At 47.0% G+C, this 24,385-nt stretch overlaps 1 protein-coding gene across 1 annotated transcript in view; it reads left to right on the top strand.

Annotated features, from left to right (window-relative positions):
• LOC130869617 (uncharacterized) overlaps nt 1–24,385 on the top strand; it is a 182,466-nt gene that overhangs the window by 131,521 nt on the left and 26,560 nt on the right. The window contains exons 31-36 of the mRNA XM_057761918.1: nt 2,083–2,233; nt 3,375–3,470; nt 4,598–4,750; nt 12,099–12,331; nt 13,178–13,316; nt 14,806–14,926. Of these exons, the coding sequence (XP_057617901.1) occupies nt 2,083–2,233; nt 3,375–3,470; nt 4,598–4,750; nt 12,099–12,331; nt 13,178–13,316; nt 14,806–14,926 (893 nt within the window). The remainder of the gene's footprint in view (nt 1–2,082; nt 2,234–3,374; nt 3,471–4,597; nt 4,751–12,098; nt 12,332–13,177; nt 13,317–14,805; nt 14,927–24,385) is intronic.

Here is a 24,385-nt window from a genome sequence, read left to right as displayed (position 1 = left end):
TAGATACATAAATATGCATATATACTATATGTGCCATAGAGAGATCTCGAAAATTTTAGGGGAAGGTGGAAGCCTTACTGGTGCCTTGGGCTCTGTGTGGGTGGAGGTGATGGCCTATGTGAGGTTGGCTGTTGAATCTCAGGCAGCTCCTGCCTCGGAACTGTGAACATTCTAGCCACACCATGTCACTGCTGCACTTGGTATGTCATCATCTCCACTGAGAAATCACGTGGAAGTTGAGAGAAACAGGGAGCCAAGTTTATGTTGCCCTTAGGTAACTCCAACCTCCATCCTAAACAGAGTGAAGAGCTAGGGCTTAGCTCAGTGGTTGAATGCGTGCTAGCATGTTCAGTGTCAACACACACACACAGACCACCAACCAGTAGTTTTGTTCACCTAAGTATTCCACTGTTGAGTTCATAGCCCCTACTCCTGCTGACGGAAAAAGTATTTCCCTCTCCAATGCCACATCATTGAGTCACACGTGTATAAACATCGTCACCCTGGAGTAAATGCCAAGTCAGTTAGCTATGGTTTGTTTTACTGCCTTCTAGTCGCCCTATTGGTGAGGAAAAGATTCTACCCTGGGTTCTGTGACGGCTGAAGAAATGGCACCAAAGCCTGGACCAGATAAGATCAATAGTGGTTTGTTAGTGCTGTGTCTTCACAGAAGGAGAGGATGTCCTGCCGGCCGCAGCAGGCCATGTGTGAATACAGTGTACACGCAGGGCCCGAAGGAGGCAGACTCAGCAGTAGAAGAGGGTGTGGTCCTCCCGGGTTACTAGGAAGGACGCAATGGTTTGTTTGCCCAGCTCCAGGGTCTGGCAGGAAACAGTCGTTGCCCGGGGACAGTGGAAAGAGTGCCAGCTCCCTTGATAAGGAGTGTGGGTGGACATGGGAACCTTATCCTGGGAGAAAAGAGAAGCTGTGCTTATATAATCAAGGCCCTTCCAGGTGTCTAGGCAACCCCTAATACCGGCCCTTAATTGTAGAGCTCACACAACACCCTCCCCGGCAGCCTGAGCTCTAAGCGGTGTTCCCGAGAGATGCTGGAAGTTAGACAGCAGTGGCCACTTCACTCACCTGTTGTAGGTTGTCAGGTCTACACCAACCTCTCATGGTTGGTTTCCTCTTCCAAGCCTGCCCACAGACAGTCACTGATGGGCCTCAGCACTCCCAAGTCTCCCTGACACAGAGAGTTTGCAACTCAGTTCCGTAAGCTGACCTTTCCCCCAGCCTGGCAAGTCTCCGTTCCCTTCCGTGTCTGGTTTGTGAGAATTGTCTCCATGGAAGACATCAGTTCTCGGAGATCCCCCTCCCTCAGATGTTTATCCCAGGTCAGCACTTTCCTTAGACATCCTTTGTATGTTAGCAAGGGCTAACTGAGATCTCGAAACCCTGTGCTCCCTTGCTAATCTTATTTCCTTGGGGGCAGGAAATCGCCCTGAATTATCCCACATGCCTCTCGTTCTTGCTTGCATTAAAAATTTCATGCTCTAGTCTTCAGGGTTTGTGGCTCTTGACGTGCAGAACCAAATTTTGTTTCAACGAAACCAAAGGGTTCTCTCTCACACCCCTGGACCTCACTTAACCTGAAGTTTGGTTTTGTAGATTTGAACTGTTACTGCAGCTACTAACTTTAAGAGCTCCGCAGACAGCTGAAGTCTTTGTTCTGGAGCTATTGGTGTGACGCCCATTTTGGCAGCCACACGTGGCTGATTTAATTCAAGTTAGTAAGAGCTAAAATTAAGTAAAATTTAAAACCCAGTCCCTCATTCACAAGAGCTTCACTTCCGGTGTCCAACAATGGCATAGAATCAGTACTTTCTGAACTTGCCAGCTTCCTGATAGTTCTGTCAGTATTACTTGACAGAATGTGTCAATCTCTCCCATTGTGAGGATCACCTTCCCCCAGAGGGCTCCAGACTATGAGAGGGAAGGGAAGCATAGGTGGTGTGGTTGAGGGAGAAACCATGTTCCTCTTTCAAAATATTCTCTTGCTACAGTAAGTTTGAAGAAAGCTCTGGACCTAGAAAACATAAGTAACCATACTAAACAAAAACTCTCACCCCACTTTGTCAGAACGTTTTTGGCAGCAGGAAATGCTCCTGCCCACCAGTCTGTCGCAGACCGCGTGTGCCACGGTTTGCCACCACTGAGCGACTCTCTCAGGAGGAGTATCTTTTCTTCAGGGCTCAGCCTGCCCCAGCCGCTAGATCCACGGAGCCTCCAGGTAAGTTTCAGAGGCGCTGTGTGGAATGCAGGGTGTTGTCCCTTTGTTTCCATTTGGCTTCCATTTCACAGGGTCTTCACTCTTCACCCTCAGTCTTCATTGGCCTTCCTTCACTCCCAGGGGGCCACGGGGACTCGGGGACTCGTGACCAGGAGTTAGTCCCAGGCAGGGTCTTTTCTGCAAATGTTCAATGGAATGATTGGGGCAACAGCCTGCTCACGGCTGTCACGGAAAAACAAAACAAGATGCCCCGAAAGGCTTGATCTTTTCTACCCAATAGATCATCATGCATAAAGAGGTCAGATGCTGGGCTTTGGATTGCCCTGGTTACAACACGTGTTATCAAATGTAATCCCAGCAACTACGACTACTCCCAAGCAGGCCATTAACCAGCTCGACAGAGGTCAAAGTTCAGGAAAGCCAGATATCAAACCACTGAAGGAGTCAGAGCAGCGTTAGGTTCCCAAACCTTTGTCACTTTTCTATTGCCACAAACTCAAGGCCAGCCCCAGCTCAGTTGGTTAGGACAATAAGCGTTCATTGCCACCCCCAGATTCTGAGAGGCAGGAAGCTGGAAGCAGCTTAGGTGAGGAGTGTTGGCTTGGGGAGGGCGGCTGTGTTTCTGAAGGGTTGCAATCAAGGAGTTCGCAGGCCTGAAGATCACCATCTCAGCGCATAGCAAGAGAAGTTTACTTGCAACCTTATCCACCCAGCTGACAGTAGCTGTCAGGAGATCCGCATCCAAGGCTGTTCCCACAGTCTTCACTACAACACTTCCTCACAACAATGGTTGTGAGGAAAATGTTTTCCCTAGAGCAAGAGAGGGAGCCTGGGGTAGAGAAGCCTTGGCCATTGCCTGACCTTTCTTCAGAACTAACACCATTGGTTTTTGCCATGTTCTAGTCATTAACAGTGAGCCTTTAAGTTCACCCATGTTCAAAGGTGCCTCCTTATTACACTGAGACCATCCCAGGGAAACTAGAAATGACTGCCACTCTTTCTCTGTGTCACTGAGCATGCTCCGATGAGAACTCTTTCTTAGGCGGCTTTGAGACGGATGCAGAGGTATTGCTCATGCATAAGCATCTTCATCTGAGGGATGCATGAGACCATCGTCGTGTCTGTTGTTTGTTTCATTCAGGCGTTTACGCTGTTCCCATGGAGGGCGTTTCTGCAAGATGGTGGACCATTTCCAGTCATGAGCAGCGTCCCAAACACCTTAGAGTATGATATGCAGGTAGGTCTGTCTTCCACTTGTTGGAGAGACCTGAGCAGACTGTAAAGCAGGGCATCACCAGGTTCATGCTTTACCAGTGACAACTTATCATATAAATGAGTGTTTAACTATGAAGCTGCCACCGAGGCTTCAAGGTGAGTCATCTTTTCTTATTGTGGAAAAAGTCACGCTCTCAGTCGCTAAGGGCCTTTGCTGTAGGCTCAGCCGCAGTTCCCAGGACAGCAATGACCTAGACAAAGGGCCGCTCTAAAGTCACCATCTGAGCCTCTTAGAGAAATTGCCACCTGACACTCAGAGGCGTAGGACACCTGACCTGGCATGGGATCTGCTTAGGCAGGAACCAGAAGGGAATTTTCTTTAATTGTTCTGTTTATCCTGATGCTTTTTTAAATCATTTAAATTATTTTGAAAAAATTATGTTTTCTCATGATTAGGTCAGCATCAACATTTTTTTAAAAAATGTGTGTGTATTAAAATCAAGACAAAAATTCAGCTACAACTTGGCTTCAGAATAGGGAGTGCAGAGTTGGGGTGGGACAATACTGGCATAAATGTAATTTGCTTGCATTTGTGTGTGTTTAAAATCCTCCATAAGTTAAAAAAATATTTTAACAGTAAAAGCAAGAGGGTTTGAAGCAAAAACAGAGAAAATAACAGTTCACAATTAGGGTCTTTCTCCTGTTCCCCCCAGGGCATGCCTGTGAGTATCTCTGGGCTTGTAAAGAAACACTTTTGTTGTATCTTCTGTAAGGTCAGGAGATTTGCTGTTCCTTCACAGAAACCTAACACATTCAGCCGGGCGGTGGTGGCGCATGCCTTTAATCCCAGCACTCGGGAGGCAGAGGCAGGCGGATCTCTGTGAGTTCGAGACCAGCCTGGTCTATAAGAGCTAGTTCCAGGACAGGAACCAAAACCACAGAGAAACCCTGTCTCGAAAAACCAAAAGAAAAAAAAAAAAAGAAACCTAACACATTAACACATTCAAAAAGGACTTTAAGCTAGAGATTTTACTCTGATTGTATTAGTTGAGAACGTGAGGGTTATAAATATAGCTGCATTTGATATTTATCTTCAAAACCATTTATAAGACCTCTTCAAAATGGGAAGGTATTTTTATTTGTTTCTAGATGTGTCTCTGCGGGCTGAGTGACCGTGACCTCAAAGTGGCCCATGGTGAGTTGGTGGGCGTGCAGGTGCTAATGGAAGATGTACTGCTGGGCAGCTATCACGTGACCACGGAGGGGTCTCCTGGACGGCAGGCCACACTGGACAAGGCACAGGTGACAGGGAGGGTTCTCCTGAATGGCAGGCCACACTGGACAATGCACAGGTGACAGGGAGGGTTCTCCTGAATGGCAGGCCACGCTGGACACTACACAGGTGACCACGGAGGGGTCTTCTGAACGGCAGGCCACACTGGACACCGCACAGGTATTCTTAGCAAGTGAGCTACAGATTTGGCCAGCGCTGTGTTGTACTGAAGGATTCGCCTACTTTGAAAGTCACACTAGAGAGGCTATCTTGCACAGCTGCTCCCAGGAGATGCCAGGACCGTGATAATGCCACAATGCCGTTGGTGAAACATGGGGAAATATTCTCAGAGATTTGCTTACACAGTGAGTCTCAGGAGTAAGTTCCCACTGACTTTATTCACTTAAAATGTTTTGTTTGTTTGTTTGTTTGTTTGTTTGTTTTAGTAGGGGTGGTCATGGAGAGATGGCTTAGTAGTTACGGGCACCCACTCCTCTTACAGAGGACGGGGGTTCTGTTCCCAGTACCCATATTAGGTGACTTCCAACCACCTGTTCCAGGGATCCAACTCCCTCCTCTTGTCTCCTAAGGCGCCTGCACTGATGTGCACACATCAACACACAGAGATAAATACATACATACACATATGTAATTAAAAGTTTTTGATTTTGAGACAATTTCTCTATGTCAGTGGTTATCAATCTGTGGCTCCTGACCTCTTTTTGAGGGTTGAATGACCCTTTCACAGGGGTCTCCCAGGATCATCAATAAACACAGATATATTTACATTACAATCATAACACTAGCAAAATTACAGTTACAAAGAAGCAATGAACATAATGGTATGGTTGGAGATGATCACAACATGAAGAATTGTTAAAGGGTTGCAGCATTAGGAAGGTTGAGAGCCATTGCCCCATGTAGCTTTGGCTCACCTGGAACTTGCTGTATAGACCAGGCTGGCCTTGAACCCACAGAGGTTGGCCTCCTTCTGCCTCCCGAACACTGGGATTAAAGGCCTAGCACACCACTCCTGGCCAATTAAAAACATTTTTTTTTTTTAACTTCAAAATGTTTTTGAGGTGGGGTCCTGCTCCATAGTCCAGCTGACCTTGAATTCCAATCTTCCAGCCTGGGCTTCTATGTATTTTGTTTTTAAAACAGAACAAAGGCTCTGGGGAGTCCATAGAAGCCTCCCGAGACAGATGCTCAGTTTACGCTTTCCTGGCAAGTCGCTTGTTTTAGCAGTAGAGTTGGGCATCCCAGAGTCGTGTGTGAGAACCTCAGCTAGCTGAGGTGCCAGACTGGCAGCGTCTCCTCGCTTTAACTTTCTGAAGTTTCGGGCACAAGAATCATTCCCCATCTTGAAAAATAGCTCTAAATAGAACTTCATGAACTAGAAGCCAGGCAGCGGCTTGATGCAGTCAGTGAACTAGCCAGACACCCACCTGAAGTTCCTCCTCAGACCTCAGCCTTCTAGAAGCATACTGTTGTCCGGTTCCTAGCCCCACGCACACGCAAGGACACCAACCAGCCGCATAGCTGTTGTCTTTCTTTTCCTCGGCTCTCGGGGGCCTCTACCACAGCACAGACACGCAGTACTGAGATTTAATGGTAGGGTAATTTCCTGCCAGAAAGTTTTCTTTCCCCTCTCATGGACCCTATCTATGTCTGTGCATTTGTCCTCCCTCCCTCCACACAGATACACATATATGAAAAGGAGAAGGTATAGTCTGCACATAACCATCAGTGCCCGTCTTCCTAAGCCTGGTTTACCTGTTTAATCTTTCCCAGTTCCATCCATTTGTTTACACATTAAATAATTCTGCATCTTCTGCATATGGCCCATGTTTCCTTATCCGTTCATCCCCTGATGGACGGCGAGTCTGATTGCATTTCCTTGCTTTACCTCCAGAGCAGCAATAAATAAACATATAAACACAGATCCCATCTCAGTAGAAGGATAAGAGTCCTTTGAGTAAATGCCAGGAGTAGCAAAGCCAGATTCCATGGAAGCCCCAATTTTAGGTTTCCAAGATGGCTCTGCCCTGAATACCACGGTGGCTCTACCCGTTTGCACCCCCACTAACAGTGTGTGTTCCTCTTTCCCAGCCCCCTCGATAACACTGTTGTCATTTCTTTTGTTTTTAAATTTTCAATTGTATTTATTTATTGTGTGTGCGCGTGTCTGTCTGTCTTTCTGTTTGTATGCTGCATCTGTGCAGGTGCCCACAGAGGGTAGACAAAAGCATCAGATCCCTTATAGCTGGAGTTGCAGGCCGCTGTGAGCCACCTTATGTGGATGCTGGAACCGAACTCTGGTCCTCTTCAGAGCCATCACTCCGTCCCCCAGGATACTGTAGTTTTGAAGTGTGAGCTGGGTCCTGTCACTTCTTTCCTTATAAAGCCCTCATTACTCTAAATACTCTGAGCTCCTCTCAGCACTTATCCTCCCGGTCTCGTCCTTTGGCCTGTGGAACAGGCTGTCTTCTGAACCTCTCTGCAGTGAGGAACTTCTCTCCTCAGAGGACCCGCTCTGTTTGCTCACAGATGTTCCCCTCCAAACCACTCTCCTTGGGAAACTGTCTCTGCTCTTCCTCTGCGGCTTGTCTGCATTAGAGTGAGCTTGTCACAGTAACAGGTTGCTCCCCTGGGCAGGACTTAGATTAGATAAGAAGCACACACATACACACACACACACACACATACACACGCACATACACACACAGAGACACACACACGCGCGAATAACTTAAAAAATTATGGCCATCGGAATGGCTTAGTAGGTAAAGGCACTTGTCATGAAGCCTACTGACCCATATGATAGAAAGCAAGAACTGTCTCCCCAGCTGTCCTCTGACCCCTGACCCCCAGCTGTCCTCTGACCCCTGCCTCCCCAGCTGTCCTCTGACCCCTGACCCCCAGCTGTCCTCTGACCCCTGCCTCCCCAGCTGTCCTCTGACCCCTGCCTCCCGAGCTGCCCTCTGACCCCTGACCCCCAGCTGTCCTCTGACCCCTGCCTCCCGAGCTGTCCTCTGACCCCTGACCCCCAGCTGTCCTCTGACCCCTGACCCCCAGCTGTCCTCTGACCCCTGCCTCCCCAGCTGTCCTCTGACCCCTGCCTCCCGAGCTGCCCTCTGACCCCTGACCCCCAGCTGTCCTCTGACCCCTGCCTCCCCAGCCGTCCTCTGACCCCCACATGTGAACACACACAATTTAAAATGACAGAAGGACACTGACCTGTAGTCAGACTTCCTTTGGACCACCAGTTTCCAAATACTGACACAGAGACTTTTTATTAATTATGAAAGTGTGGTCTTAGCTTAGGCTTGTTCCCAACTAGCTCTTGAAACCTAAATGAACCCATTTGTATTAATCCACAGTCTGCCACGTGACTCATTACCTCTCTTCAGTGCTGTACATACAACTTCCTCTGTGTCTCGCTGGCAAATTCTTGGATTCCTCTGATTCCTCCCAGAGTTCTTTTCTCTCTCAGGAAGTCCCACCTATCCTCTCTTGCCTAGCTATTGGCCATTCAGCATTTTATTAAACCAATCAGAAAGTGCCTTAGGAAGGCAAAGTAAAACAGCGACACATCTTCACACCAAGCGATCAAATATTCCGTGACACTGGCTCTCAGTTAAGAGAATGTGCTGCTCTTCAGGAGGACCTGAGTTCGATTCCCAGCACTCATGCCAGGCAGCTCACCATTGCCTGTGACTCCAGCCCTATGTAGATCCTGGACCTCTGGCCTACACTGGCTCCTGTACTCCTGTGTCTATAGCACCCCTACACCCCCCAATGACGTAGGAAGTCCTTCTGTCTATGTGTTGCTTTAATTGGTTAATGAATAAAGAAACTGGCTTGGCCTGATAGGGCAGAGTAGAGCGAGGTGGGGAAAACTGAACTGAATGCTGGGAGAAAGAAGGCAGAGTCGGGGTGACGCCATGTAGCCCTGCCAAAGACAGACACTGGAACATTACCTCATGGAGATACACAGATTAATGGAGATTTAAGATATGAGTTAGCTATAAATATGCTAGCATCATTAGCCAAGCAGTGTTTTAAATAATATAGATTCTGTGTGATTATTTCAGGTCTGAGCTGCTGGGCAGCCAGGAAACAAGCAAGCAGCCCCCTACAACACCCCAACACACATACTCATAACTAAAAATAAAAATAAATCTTAAAAAATTAAAATAAAGTGAAGGCAGGTGACGAATACAAGTTATGAAAAATGATATAAAGCTAATTGTTTTTCTAGTTCCAACTCAGCCATAGATTTTTCAGTTTTAGTGGTTAGTGCATAAAATATTCTATAGTGAAAATGTAAAACCTAGCGTGGGGCTCCACAGCTTTGGAATGACTCTTCTGACTGTAGAGATGTTCATTGAGATGTACAGACTTTGGATCTGGCTAAATTATGCTGTGTGACTTTTGTGATTTTTTTAATATCCAAATTTTTTGGTTTTCGTTTAATTTTGATTTTTCAAGGCAGGGTTTCTCTGTGTAGCCCTGGCTATCCTGGAACTCACTCTGTAGACCAGGCTGGCCACAAACTCAAAGACCCACCTGCCTCTGTCTCCAGAGTGCGGGGATTAAAGGTGTGAGCCGCCACTGCCTAGCTAGTTTCTAAGTATCTTTTATAAGGCAAAGTTTATTAAAAAATAAAATAAAATGTTTAGAGGTGGTTCCCTTTAATACAAACATCTTAAGAAGTAAATCTAATTTAATGATATTTATTTTGATCGGTTTTTACTTTGTGATGTGTGTGCCACTGATAGCAGCAGATCCAGAGCTTCAAGCATGGCGCACCCAACTTAGCCACTGAGCTGCACCCTTGGTCCTTGGGACGAAGTTTCATTTGAAAGCTTTTAGCTATCTATAGGGGCAGGAAACACTAGAACCCGCACGGCCCCTGAGCCAAGCTCCCGAGCGTCCACGGCAGCTGTGTTATATGTGTGGTGATCTCTCGGGGTCTCCTAAACTCCGCGGGGTAGACTGACTCGGAGTCTTTAAAACTGTAGTCCAGGGAGGCCCAGGTTTATCCTAACGCAGTGATTTTTCAGCAGCGGGGACCAATCCTGTGGTCTGTAGGCTGCCCCTGCATGTCATTGTTCTTGGCCTTGCTCGGTCAGTTTTCATCTGATGAAAAGGTTCTGAGGATTAAGAGAGAAAAAACATCTGGAAGTCCACAGACTTTGCCGAGAAGGCTGCACAGTTGAGAGGTTGCTACCTGTCCGTGGACACTTGGCTCCCCCGGGCCTGGATGCCAGTTCTTCCCGACTTTCTCTGGCCAGCCCTCTCTCTGGCAGACACACCTTCCTGTAGTATAAAGCTTATGTAGAGTTCAATTACACCAGGCTGCTCCTCCAGTTTCTAGTTCTGCTGTCGGAATGTTCTAGGCCACAGGATTTGCCATCTGGCTTGCAAAACAAAATCCCCCTCTTGTACCAGGAAGCAGCTGAACTCAGGCCCCTAAGGTGTCTATCACCTCTGGGTGGCCCTGGTCTTCCTAGCACTCACTGGCTGGCCTGAAGCTGTGCTTCTCCCACATCCACTAGGACAAATACTTGTTTAAGGAAGGCATCAATAATCGAATGAGCAAATCCTAATTTTATAGTAAAACTGCAGGTTGAGGCAGGAGGATCGTCACACTTTTGCAACCAGTCTGTTACAGAGAGTACCACGTGATCCAGGGCTACCAAGACCCTGTCTTAATGAGTTAATCTAAGTAAACGTGAATATGCAATAGTAAATTCAAGCAAAATATTCTCCATTTTGCTTTTAAAGGATGAAAGCTATCAGATTCCCAGAGCTGGATTTATAGGTAGTTGTCAGCTGCGCAGGGTGAACCCAAGTTCTGTGTAGTAGGAGGCCGCTTATTTGTTCCTGGTTTCCCAGACTCGAAATAACCACACAGAAACTGTACTAATTAAACCACTGCTTGGCCTATCAGCTCTAGTTTCTTATGGCCTAGCTCTTACATCATAATTTAACCCATTTCTATTGATCTGTGTATCGCCATGAGGGTAAAGTTCAGGTGTCTGTCTCTGGCAGGGCTACATGGCTTCTCCTGACTCCGTCTTCTTTTTCCCAGCACCCAGTTTAGTTTTCCCTGCCTACCTCTATTCTGTCCTGTGCAGGCCTAAGACAGTTTCTTTATTAACCAATGGTATTCACAGCATGCAGAGGGGAATCCCACATCAGTTCTGCTTTCTGATACATAAATTAGGTAAAGTCCCCAAAGAACCGTCAGTTACAGCTCCACCGTGGAGGGTAGGGAAGATTTCAGTCTCAAGTAGGCTATACCTTATCTTTTCTTTCTTAAATAAACAAGTAAATAAATAAATAATAAGCTTTGAAAAGATCTGTTTATTTTATTTCATGTGTTTGAGTATTTGCCTGCATATATGTATGAACCTGGTGCCCAGAGAGGTCTGAAGGGTTCAGACCCCTGGAACTGGAGTTCAGGGTGTTTGTAAGTCAGCTCATGGGTTCTGGGAACCAAAACCAGGTCTTCTGGAAGAGTAGCAAGTGCTCTTAACCACTGAGCCACCTGCCCTCAGTTTATATTTTTAAGATTTGTTTTTCATCATGTGTATGTGTGGATGTGCCACCTTCTGTCCAGGGGCTTATGGTGGTCAGGAGAGGCTTCCAGAGTCTCTGAGCTGGAGTTATAAGAAGTTGTCAGATATCTGACATGGGTGCTGGGAATTGAACCCAGGTCCTCTGGAAGAGCAGCAATCACTCTCCAGTCCCTTCCGCATTTTCTCTCTTTTCCTCCTTACCTCTCTCTCTCTCTCTCTCTCTCTCTCTCTCTCTGTTTCTCTCTCTTTCTTTCATTCCTTCCTTCTTTCCTTCCTTTCATTGTTCGTTCCTCCCTTCCTTCCTTTCTTTTATTTTCTCTTTAGGAAGATTCTGGTTTTGAAGGATGGTATTCAAAGCCAAGGGTGTAGTCTCATACCTGTAACCCTGGCACTTGGGAGAGGGAAGCAGGATGACAGAGAGTTCAAGGTTGCTCTCAGTGATGTCATGAGTTGGAGGCCAGCTACATGAGACCATTCTTCAAAAGCTAAAAATAAAATATAAAAACCAATGGTTCAAAATGCAAACAGGAAGCTGAGGCAGAGCTGTTTCTATCCTGCCTGCTCAACAAGGATATTGAGCCATCTAGATTTTTTTTCTACACATGCTAGAGACCTGTAAACCATTTCTCCTGGATGTTATTTTGCACGAGATACATATAAAAATTTATCTCATCTTGGCTCCAAAACCACAGAGAAACCCTGTCTCGAAAAACCAAAAAAAAAAAAAAAAAAAAAATTTATCTCATCTTAAACCACAATTGATAAAGAATTTCTGTCTTGTTTTCAGCCACACTGGTCCAAACTGCCAGAACTCTGCCCAAGTCCGTTGGAAAGTTGCCCAAAGGCCTCCACCTTGCTGGAGGGCCCACGAGATGCAGTGCTGTCCCTTGTTCTGTTGAAGTTCTTCCTCATCCTGTGGAAGCAGCTGGAAGTGCTCAAGGAACACTGGGGCCAACTCAGGCTTCAAGGCCAGGAGATCAACTCCGCCTCCCACCACAAACAGTTCTCAGAGCTCTACGAGTGAGTACTGCTGAGACCAAAAGCAAAAAACATAAACAACAACAACAACAAAAAAAAAACCATAAACAAACAACCCCCCCAAAACATGTCAGCGGCAGAGCCTGGGACTCGAGGGTTCTTCTCCCTTCCCCGAGAAAGTCAGAACAGGATTCTGGAACACCCAGCAAACTGCGTCAGGGAGCAGCTAGAAGAGTCGCTGCGGCAATGCTGTGAGGAAAAGCTAATCTGTGTTGGCTGTGGGGAAAGAGCTAACTCCAGTGAATTGTCCTGGATTATCATTTCCTCCCTAGAGCTCTGTCACGTGGAGTTTAGCTTATCAGGTGACTCCGCGGTGCTGACTGACTGTTTAGCTCCTAGGGTAGACTGCTGCTGGGGACACCCGCAGCCCCAGCACTGTGCCAGAGGGTGACGTGGCACACGTGGCGTCCACACGGTTACCCAGCCCTTGTCTACACCCCTCAGCTGGGATGACTGAGCTGGCAGGCAAAGCCTGTTGTTCCTGGCGTGTATTTCTAAACAAGTCCTTACTAAGCCCGGGCCCACTCCCCCAGGCCTCAGCCATCTTCTCTCTGGCACATTCAGGATCGTCTGTCCCGGAAGTCACTGAGGTCAGGTTCCCTGTCAGAAATGAGAAGACTTGTGGACGTTTCGCGGCACGACGACAGGAGTTCTATGTACTCAGCAGGGAGAGGCCGCGGGATCTAATATTGACCAAAGGAGGGGCGGGTTTAGTTGCTGATGTGTCCGTAGAGAGGATGGGTGACGGGAAACTGAAAATGACTGACAGAGAAACTGAAGGAGAGGGAGTATGTTTATTTGCTAATTTCTGTCTCTTTGCTATCTCAGAGCTGACATTTTCTACCCCAGCCTGAAATCTTTAGCCAGGCAGATGGGCAAAGAAGATGAATTTGAAGGACTAATAATAAGAAGCCAATCTATTCTTCCCCCAAAGGGAGCCTCAGAAATCGAAATAAAAACTCAGCAGGTACCAGAGCTCTTCAGTTTGTCTTTGAAAACTTGCCTTGCTGCCCTGGCGTGGAAAACTGCAATCAACACAAATGATGTTTCCTTCAAGGTGGGGTGGGGGAGGGAGGGGCACTCTTGAAGGTGTGCGGGGCTTGAGTAAGCAAAGAAGAACCCCCAAATGTCTCCATCCCGTGAGTCTAGGTTCTCATTATTTTTATTTTTCCTCTGACTCCTATGCTGCATCATAAGAAATGTGACAGAAGCCAGGCGCAGCCTTTAATCCCCGCACTCGGGAGGCAGAGACAGGCGGATCTCTGCGAGTTCGAGGCCAGCCTGGTCTACAAGAGCTAGTTCCAGGACAGGCTCCAAAGCTACAGAGAAACTCTGTTTCAAAAAGGAGAGAGAGAGAGAGACAGAGACAGAGACAGAGAGAAAGCTACAGAGAGCTATAGAGAAACTGTTTCAAAAAAAAAAGCAAAAGGAGAGAGAGAGACAGACAGATAGACAGACAGACAGAAAACCCAGCCAGTGCGCATCCACATGGAAATGAAAATATTGAACAGAGCCTTTCAGAGTGTTTTTTCTCAGAGAAAGGAAGCACAGTTTTTGCCGTGGTTCAAGCAGTGTGCTGAGTAATCTTTAGCAGCCATTGCCCAGCTTGACTAAGGTACCCAGGACCTCTGGCTGTCCGAGCAGAGAAGCCACCACGCCATGGGGAATGTCAGAGTGAACTTCATATACGCCTCAGAGCCCAGCACACTGCTTATGTTCCCCAAGCCCGGCTCTTCCTCAGTCCCTCCCACAGGGAGGGGAAGGCTCTGCAAGCGTTGTGGGTGGAGTGGGACTCATAGCTATCGGAGCGATTCATCATGGTGCGTGCCAGCTTTAGGTCTCTCATGACACCCTCCTTGGTTATTAATTGGCTCTCAGACTCTTATTAAAGTAACAGCTCATGAGGTTTCTGGTGTCATTTAGAGGCCATCAAAAGGCGTGAGGTCCTAACGCATGAACTGACTATGGAGCCTAGAGATACCTTGCTCTGCCTGGGGCAGGGGTAGGGGTGGGCTTGGCTCTGTCTCTATGAGGTGATATGGCAGACTAAGATGACTTCTTATGGGAGGGCTTAACCTCTCTGAGGAGTGGATAAGGAGTGAGGTGGGGGGAGGGGGAGAGTGAGAGGAAATGAGGGAGGGGAAACTGGGGTTAGTAGGTTAAAAATTATTTAAAAGAAATCATGAGGTCACTTCAGACCCAGAGAGCTTTGTAGAATATGGTAAGAAAGGTTATATCGGTCAGAATGAGGGCCATGAGAAAAAAAGAAAAAGATGTTGGCCTGCAAAGAGTTGTATTGATCCCTGGGAAGAACTTGAGGTCCCAAAGCACACTCTTCTCAGAGAAACCAGCTGAGGAGAAGACAGACCAAAGCCTGTCTGCAGGAGCGACACTTGGGAGCCCAGTGTAGAACTGAATTGCAGAGTGATGCTAATCTCATCCCATGCTTATTCCAGCTCCAGAAACTTCTGGAAAGTTTAGAAATTCATATGATCCAAGAGGTACTGAAGAAAGTTAGTAGAGAGATGAGCCTGCTTCTATCAGAAAAGTCCAAGGAGGAGCCTGCCCTCCCAACAGGTAACAGTTGTTTGCTTTACTACTTGAAAAAATTAACAATTTTTTTTTCTGATACGAAGTGGGGGCAGACACCAGCCCATGCTACCACCCAAAGCCTGAAGAGTTTCCTTATTTTTTAGACACTCCTGCTCAGGTAAAGACAGATTCTCAACTTCTCTAGAGAAAAGAAGAATTCAGGAAGTGCCAGTTTGAAGCGGAGCTGGAGCTTATTAAGAGAACTGTATCGTGTTTAGAACGGGACATAACAAAAAGAGGCCCTGAGGGAGAAGGGTAACTCAACCCGAGAGCGTAGGTGTGGATCTGTTGGGAAAGAAGGTCACCGTTCCGTGTCTTGTAGTCCCTGAACCTCTGGCTTACAGGGTTGATAAAGAACCCGAGTAAGATCACAGGGTGGTTCCTGGGGATTGGCTAGGATCACAGCTGATAGGATAAAACCCTAGGCTCAAGGCTTGCAGGGGAAAGGGGAGATGTTTTTTTTACTAGGAACAAGAGGTTAGTCCTGTTTAATGGTATCCCCAGAAAATACCTGGGAAAGGAGCAAGGCTACACTGGAAGGCCACGGAGGCTTAGCTTGGAAGCATGTTCGTTTTGACATTCTTCTCTATACAAAAAAAGTATTGTCTCTATGACAATAAATGTTACTGATTGTGCTGGGATTCTTTTTTAAAAAATTAAAGATTTATTTTTATTTTTAAGTGTGTGCGTGTGTGCACATGCACACGTGTGTGTGTGTGTATGTGTGTGTGTGTCCATGTGCATGCAGATGTCCAGTGCATCAGGTCCCCTGGAGCTGGAGTCATAGGCAAGTGTGAGCTGGGAACCCAACTTGAGTCCTCTAAAAGAGCAGTAGGTGCTTTTAACTGTTGAGACATCTCTCCCGCTCCTGGAATTCTTTCTTCTCTGCCAGACTCCAGAGTGAGGAGCACTTTTCCCATCCCATGTGTCTTTCTGTCCCAGTTTATCCTTGTATCCATATTCATTGTAAACAACAACCGTGGCTTACATTTGTAATCCCCCACACTAGGGAGGCTGAGGTAGGAGGATTGCTATGAATTTGAGGCCAGTGTGAGCTTTGTAATGAATTTCAGAGACACACACACAGAGAGAAACAGACAGCAATAAAAGAAAAAAAAGTCATGTGTTCAGGATGTAACTCAGTGGTAGAGTACATATAATGCATACATAGAGTAAATACAGGGTCCTGGTTTTGATCCTCAAGCACTACAGAAACACATAAATCATAGATAAAGTATCATTTTACACCCTCAACCTAGAGAGAAATACCATAAATCCTTGGCATATTTCTTTCCACTTAAAAGGCTTTGTGTGTGTTGATTTTTGTTTTGAGGCAAGGTCTCACTGTGTAGCCCAGGCTGATCTCTAACCATTGTATCCTCCTGAAGGCTGGGAGACCTTGGCTCAATTTTTGCCTCCTGGCCAGGATATAGTACCTGGGTCTGTTAGCAACTGGGTCTCCTGCATAGTGGGCATTGAACCCTGTGGGTGGAGTTGAGGGTTTCCTTAACCCCACACCCAAGAGATTACAGCAAGAAAACACCCAGCAGGATAGGAGACTTTGGAAGAGGGCAAAGTTTCCTATTAAGTCCTTGCAAAGAAACTTTCTTTTGCTTTTTTGAGCAGGTGGCCCTGAATTTGTGTTGCACCAGGTTCTATGGATCATGGAGACCACCAAAAATGTATTCCTAACTCCTAAAAATCCCACAGAAAAACCCAGAACCTTAGAGCTAGGCAAAACAAATAGGTTCGTCTTCAAGAGGAGGCCATGCACCCCAGAATGTTGGTGATACCCTCGTCTTCACCTAAGACATCTCCGGGTTTTTTCTTTCCTCACCACCAGTATCATTTTATTAGGACTTTCAAATCACTGAGTTTCATAAACAGGGCTTTGGGGAAAGGCTGTGCAATGTGCAAGCTGACCACTCCCCCAAGGGCGGCTCCAATGTCACCAGAGAACGGAGTGTGACAAAGCTCCAGTTACGGAACACTTCACCAGACACAAAGCGACCTTGTTTGTGCTGCCTCCCTCCCTCCCGCATCCAGCTGGCTCCCTTCTGAATCCTAGCAGAAAAGCCACACGCCCCAGGCAGGTGCAACCACCTTAGAGGTCCAGACGGTTACTCTGATGACACCCTGGGTGGGGGTGGGGCGCAGGAGAGCAAGCCTGCTTTGTGGCTGTGCTGCCCTGGGCAGGGAGGTGGGGAACTCATGGGGTGGGGGTGGTTTCCAGGGAGTCTTGTGTAAAAACCAGTGGGGTGGGGGGAAGCAGAGGAGCAGAGTGGAGTATTCTGAACTGTGGTCACGTTGACATTAGTCCATCACCCTGGCTAGAGTGTGGTGACCAGTTCCATTCCATCCTTACAAGGATTTAAAGCCAAAAAGCTCAGAGTGTTGGTTTAGCATATGCCAGTCCTCAACACCACACACACAAATAAAATAAAAAAAAGCCGGGACTGATGGGTGCAGTGATTGCTACTGTTTTTGTTTTATTTTGGTTGACCTTTGGTCGGGGGAGGGGAGTTCTGTCTCAGCATGGAGGTCTGGGTCAACTGAGTTCCCTACAGCAAGCAAGTAGGTGCCAACTGTGTGCCATGAATGCTGTGTCTCTCCAGTTTAATCTGTGCCACTAACATTTCATTAATTAGAACCTCGGACTCTCCACCCACCTACAGTTCACTGCAGCTACAACCGACAAAGCTTCCAGAGGCAGTTTCTGCTCCAGAGAAACGGCAGTTAGTGGTTAGCTTTGACACCACGGTTAGCCCTGAACTGGGTGCTTCTCAGCGGAAGTTAGGGAATGGTTAGAAGCCCAGCAACCCTGCAGGTTTACCAGAGGCTCCAGGGTTTTCCCTCAGGGTCTTTGCTTTGGCCAGAGCAGGGCTTGCCTTTGTACCCACCAAAGGGGAACTCAAGGGCACCAGAGACTGCTTAGAGAAAGGTGCTCGCCTCCTAAGCGAGTTCAGATTCTCAGTCCTCATGTAAAAAGCCAGGCATGTAATTCAGCACTAGGAAGGTAGAGACTCTCTGTCCAGGCAGCCCAGTGGGTGACCCTGTCTCAAAATATAAGGTGGAAAATAAATGTCAACCTCTAGCCTCAGGGTCCATGTCCACACACACACACACACACACACCCTGAAAGATTTTTCTCTGTCTCCCTCCCCTCTTATCTCCCTTCCACCATGTCTTTGGAGCTTAAATCTTTTTATTCATGGCCTCCAGTTTATCAGGGAGGCTGCAGAGGTATGGCATCCACAGCTGGTCCTGGTATTAGCTTTTGATTGCTGAACTAGCTGCCCCCCCCCCCGCCCCCAAGACCAGAGCTGGCAGTGGCTCCAGATACCCTGGTTCAGTCTGAAGCTTTCCACGCCAACACAGTCTTCCTGAATTCAGAGAGACCCAGCCACCTCTGTCTTTGACACTTTGGCATTAAACTGAATTTTAAACAGATTTTCTAATTTCCCCTTAATAATTGGAAAGCCAGGAATCCCCGAAGTGGAATACATACATACATGCATACAATATACATTTGTATGTGTGCATGTTTGTCTGTCTGACTATATGTATGTGTGCATTATAATCCTTTGGGGATGCAAACCAGCAGAGTATGAATTAGTCACAACCTCTGACCTATTTTTGTCTCTTTTTTGGTCTGTTCCAAACCTGCTTATGAAGGTTTTAGTTGTCCTTAAATTTGAGTGATTTCATTTGAAATTACATAAGTCGGTGAAGGCAGAGTATGTATCTGTTGTTTCTATAAAAACCAAGTTGATTTGCTAATAGAATATTCTTAAATACTAAAAAGAAAAACACAGGCTGGATATAATAGTGCATATTTTTAATCCCAACAGTCAGGAGGAAGAAGCAGATGGATCTCTGTGAGTTTGAGGCCAGCCTGGTCTACATAGTGAGTTCCAGTACAGCCAGGGCTATATAGAGAAACCTTGGCTCAAAACAAACAAAGGGCAACAAAAAATTCAACAATAACAAAACCCACCCAACATTTTGGGGCTGAGGTGATAACACAGTGGCTAAGGGGGAATACTGCTAATCCAGAGGACCTGAGTTCAGTCCCCACATTGGGAATCTGATGCCTCTGGCCTCCATGGGTACCCATATACCCACATACATATAATTTTAAAAATTAAATCAACATTAAAAAAAAAACAACTTGGAACCTTTAATCTCAAACCTCAAGAGGCAGAGGCAATTGAACCTTTTGTGAGTTTGAGGTCAGCCAGCTCTACAGACCAAGGCTGTGGAGGGAGATCCTGTCTCAAAAAAGAAAGAGAAAGAGAAAGGAAGGAAGGAAGGAAGGAAGGAAGGAAGGAAGGAAGGAAGGAAGGAAGGATAGAGTTCTTGCCTAGCATGCAAGTTCAGTACTTTAACTTTTGAAGAAAAGAGGAGTAAAAAAGAAAGAATGAGCTACCAACCCATAAACAGACATGAAGGAAGATTAAATGTGTGTTAACCTAAAGTTCAGAGACCATGGCAGAAAAAGGAGCAGAAAGACTGTAAGAGCCATAAATCAGGTGGTTTGCTGTGATCTGTGTCTCCCGGTAATATCAGACACTGCACACGAGGTCTCACCAACATGGCTCCTCAAACATGAGCTGAACACGGAAGACGCAAACAAACATGACAAAGTAAAATTAGAGTTTCATAATCTTTAATTACTCCTTTTCAAGACAAATACACCTAGAAGCTGTCATCCTTACCCTTTACAGTCACTTTTGCCAAAGTCTACAGACTATGAAATCCATCAGTGAACCGCAGTGCATGTTGGGACCTCATCATATTTATGGAGAGATGCTCCCGCCCCAGCCGTGCTGCAGTGGGCATGTGCAGAGGCCTTCATTCGGTGTGAGGTAGCGGCAAGTATTTGTAGACTTGTGTATTATAAGTAAAATAAAATACAGCTAGCACAATTCCTTTGAAAGTGGCCTCTGCTTTAGTTGGCCTCTTTTAATTGACCTCCCAACCATTAGACTTTTTCTCCCAACACTGTGAATTGAACCTCAGGATTCACACATGGCAGACAAGTGTTCTACCACTGACCTACATGTCAATACCTTGTTTTTTGCTTTTTTTTTTTAATTCTTGAGACAGGATCTCACTATGTAGCCCAGGCTATCCTTGAACTTGCCCTCCCTGAGCCGCTGAGCACAAAAACTACAGGATTGGACACCAGCCTGGCTTGTTTTCTGTCAAGGTAGCTGTCTTAATTACTTTCCTATTTCTTGTGACTGAAAGTTTGACAACTCAAGGGAAAAGGGGTTTGTTCTGGCTCCTAGGTGGAGGTTACAGTCGGTCATAGCAGGGACACCATGGCAACAGGAGCACGAAACAGCTGGTCACATTGCACCCACAGTCAGGAAGGAGAGAGAGAGAGAGAGAGAGAGAGAGAGAGAGAGAGAGAAACAGTGAACTCTGCTTCATTCTCCTTATTCAGAGTGTTGCCACCCACTCTTGCTGCTCACATTTCGAGTGGGTTTTCTCACCTCAATGAATCTAGTCTAGAAACTTCCTTATGACCACGCCCAGAACTCTGTCTCCTGGAGGATTCTAGCGCCTCTCCAGCTGAGAATCAGTAATAACCATTGCAGCATGTTTGGAAAACTCAGGGAAGGTCTTGTGTGAATTTCCCCCTAATCTAGACCCTAGAACCTTTATGTACTGTTATTGCTATGCTGTCTGGAAAATAATGCCGTGCTTGAGAAACTAGTATTTGGGGTCACATTTTGGAAATCACGGGAGAACACAGTCTTACCTCCATGTGCATTTCAAGCTCCCATTTGTTGGGCCCCTGATTGTTGGAGAGGGGAGAGGAGGGAGTGTTGTAAGGAACAGCGGGCCGCTTCCCGCCACCCGGCTAGCTTTACACCTGAAATAATTACATGGATACTGTATTCTTTTAAACACTGCTTGGCCCATTAGTTCTAGCCTCTTATTGGCTAATTCTCACATCTTTGATTAACCCATTTTTAATGATCTGTGTAGCACCATGAGCTGGTGGCTTACCAGGGAGGATCTTAACCTAGGTCTGTGTCCGGCGGGAGAATCATGGCAACTGCCTGACTCGGCTTCTTTCTCCCAGCATTCTGTTCTGTTTACTCCACCTACCTAATTTTTTGTCTTATTAAAGGGCCAAGGCAGTTTCTTTATTTAACCAATGAAATCAACACAAAACAGAAGACTCTCCCCCATCAAGGGAGGGGAGTGGATGGAAGGGAGGGGAGGGGAGGAGCACCTCTGGCTGCACCTGTGTGCCTTCAGCCTTCACTCTGTCTTGGATTCTTATGACCGAGAACCGGGTTGTGGGGGGAAGTGCAGGGCTTCAAGCTAAGTTTCTGAGAAGGGGAGAAAGGGGAACTGGTTTGGCCAACTCGAAATCAAACTTTCCTTCAGTCAAGGGCAAAGGATAGAGAAAAAGATCATCACTTAACCACAAGGATGCTTCCTCCCTCCCACTTCTGAGCCTCTACCAAAACTGTGGTTTCAAGGCAGGGTAGAGTGCTGGCCACACAGAGGGGAACTCCCAGAATCATATAAGCTGGGTGCTGCCACACACAGTGGTTCTAGCACAGCCCTCCAGAAAGACAGGCTGGCCTGCGAAATGCAATGGGAAAAATTAAGCAGAGATCCTGGTTCAAACAAAATGCAAGGACCAATGCCAGAAGTTATCCACTGACCTCTACTTCGACCTGCATTTACACTCACCATACCCCTTCCCCCACAAGCACACACTCATGCGTGTGCACACAGATACACAAATGTGAACACACACGCACATATACACGCACACTCACTCACACATACACATGTGCACACACACAGACATACACAAAGAGAGAGAGCGAGAACATATATCCTCCTGCTACTTCATATTGAAGATGCCATGGCCACACACGCGCACTGAGAACGAGGCAGATGGGGAGGCTGGCTCCTCTTTGCCAGAAATTCCTTGAATGACTTCTTCTCTCCTTGGCTCCAGCCTATAAGTACAGCTGTGTGTCTGAATTTGGACTCATGTGAGGAAGAGAGCGGGAAAAGGCTTCTCTTTAGCTGGAGTCAGAGATAAACCCCAAACTGGTCCCAAGCTTGGAGCATGTGCTGGATGGAGCAACACCTCAACAGGCCTCTGCCCTACAGCACCCTGGGAAAATCATCCAAGCTCTTGTCTGAAGTTTTCCATGATAATCACGAGCTCTGTCTGTTTCATCAAAATTTATTAAAGCTCTAAGCATCTTAAGAAGCATGAACTATGATTTATAGGTTAATTATGCAAAGTAGTCATCTGTAGAAGAAATGCAGAATCCCATTTTCAAAATGAAGACTTGGGGTCAATGGCACAGCCTATAAATCCTGGAGGCGCGGCTGTTTCTGAGCAGATGGTAGCAAAGACTGGTGCTTGCTCTCAAATCATCCCATGTATTTTGGAGTGTGTGTGGCAGGGACTCTCAGCTGAGAGGAAATGAGAAGCCATAGCAGGCAACAGACAAGGGCGCAGCGGGGCTTGACTTCTTCAACATATCCACAGCTTCTAAGATTCCTTAGGCCCCGGTATAGTGACATGATCTGGTGTATGCTTTATTTTAAATGTGTGTGCATGTATGTGCATCTACACGTGAGTACACATGCATCTGGAGGCTGGAGGACAAACTCAAGTGTCATTATCCAGAAAACATCCACCTGTTTGTGAAATAGGACCCCTCACTAGCCTGGAGCTCCCAACCAGCTAAGTTCCAAGGCCAGTGAGCCCTGGAGTCTGCTTGCCTCTCCCCAGTGAGCCCTGGGTCTGCTTGCTTCTCCCCAGTCAGACCTGGGCGTCTGCTTGCCTCTCCCCAGTGAGCCTTGGAGTCTGCTTCCCTCCACCCAGTGGGCCCTCAGTCTGCTTGCCTCTCTGCAGTCAGACCTGGGGGTCCGCTTGCCTCTCCCCAGTGGGCCCTCGGTCCACTTGCCTCTCCGCAGTGAGCCCTGTGGGTCTTGCCTCCAGCGTCCCAGAAATGGACCACACCCAGCTGACTTTTATAAGTGTGTTCCGAGGACAGAACTTAGGTCCTTTTCTTGCAAGGCAAACCCTTCACTGTTAGGATCACCTCTCCAGCCCCTGTCTTGGAACTGGAAGCAGAGAAAATATAAGTGATGGGATGCTGGGTACCTTCCAAGGCAGAATGACTGATCAGATACAGCACGGATCATTAGAAAATAGCAGTCCATCATGATCTCAGGCTTTTGAACATCTGGGAAGATGGAAGTTCTATCTTTGACATGGGGCAAGCTGTAGATGGAGTCATTTAGAGAGGGGACGCTGGTAACTTGATTAATCATAAATTAAGTTTTAAGTGACCTTAGAATAAAGAAGCTGTTAGCCCAAACTTGAGATGATTATTACAATAATTATAATTATGCGTACATCAAAATGAGGCCGGAGGAGTGTGGAGGAGAAGAGCGGCTCAGTGACAAAGAAAGTTAGGTCACGGTTAGCTAAGAAGAAAGCAAGGCTTTTGAAGGCGTCCCAGTGCCTTGAGAGGGACAGCTTCCCCAGAGGGGAAGTGAGGACCTTGGCAAAATGCTAGGGCAGGCAAGTCAAGCCATTGGCTTCAGTGGAAGTTGTGGGTATTTGTAATGAAATCAGTTTCCCCAGACTTGTGGAAGTGAAAACCAGGCAAGTGGGTTTGTGGGATGACTTTGCTTTCTGGGAATTGTGCCGTAAAAGGTGTGAAGAAATGAGACGGTAAACCGCTAGAGGAGAACCAGGAGGAGGGTTTTAATAAAACAGCGGAAAGGCGCGTGCTGCTGTGGGCAGTCCCAAAAGGGGGAGGATGATGACGGAGCAAAGATGGGGAGACTCCTGGAGCCCGGTGCTGAGTGGGCTCCTTCTATAGCCACTGCTCTATGCCTTGGCATTTTCACTTCCTAACCCGAGGTGGTTGGTATTTGGTCAACACCATCAACATTCTTCCTGTGAACAGTGAACAGTGGCCTAGTACTCCACTGGGGGCGGGGGGGAGGGTGCCATAATTGAAATGACCCCGAATGACAGCCACTGAGTTTCCTGCAGTGTCTACTGCCATGTGAAACTTTGCTCTGAATGAGTTTTTGCCGTGTGTGCTTCCTCGCCTACGCATCAGCTGTGTTCTTCGTTGACTTCCGATAGGCGCACACCGCTGAGATCATCCTGCAGACTTGGGGTGTTAACAAGGCAGACATCATGAAAGGGGAGTAGCCACGCAGTAGCATTTGCCTCTGGCTTTTGTCTACAGTACTGTGCACTGGTCTCCAGGAGGCCTTCCCCAGATATTTCTATTACGATCCTTGCTAGATATCTCCCTTTCTCCATGTTCCAGAGGGTTCTATGTCCTCCCCTCCCCACTTACATTTCAAAGTGGCAGATTGTTATGTTGGCATCTTTTCGGAGCTGTGGAGTCATGTCCTTGGTAC

This window comes from Chionomys nivalis, chromosome 2 (assembly GCF_950005125.1).
Source record: "Chionomys nivalis chromosome 2, mChiNiv1.1, whole genome shotgun sequence".
In the NCBI taxonomy this organism is placed as follows: domain Eukaryota; kingdom Metazoa; phylum Chordata; class Mammalia; order Rodentia; family Cricetidae; genus Chionomys; species Chionomys nivalis.
This window is presented reverse-complemented; position numbering and strand designations above follow the sequence as displayed.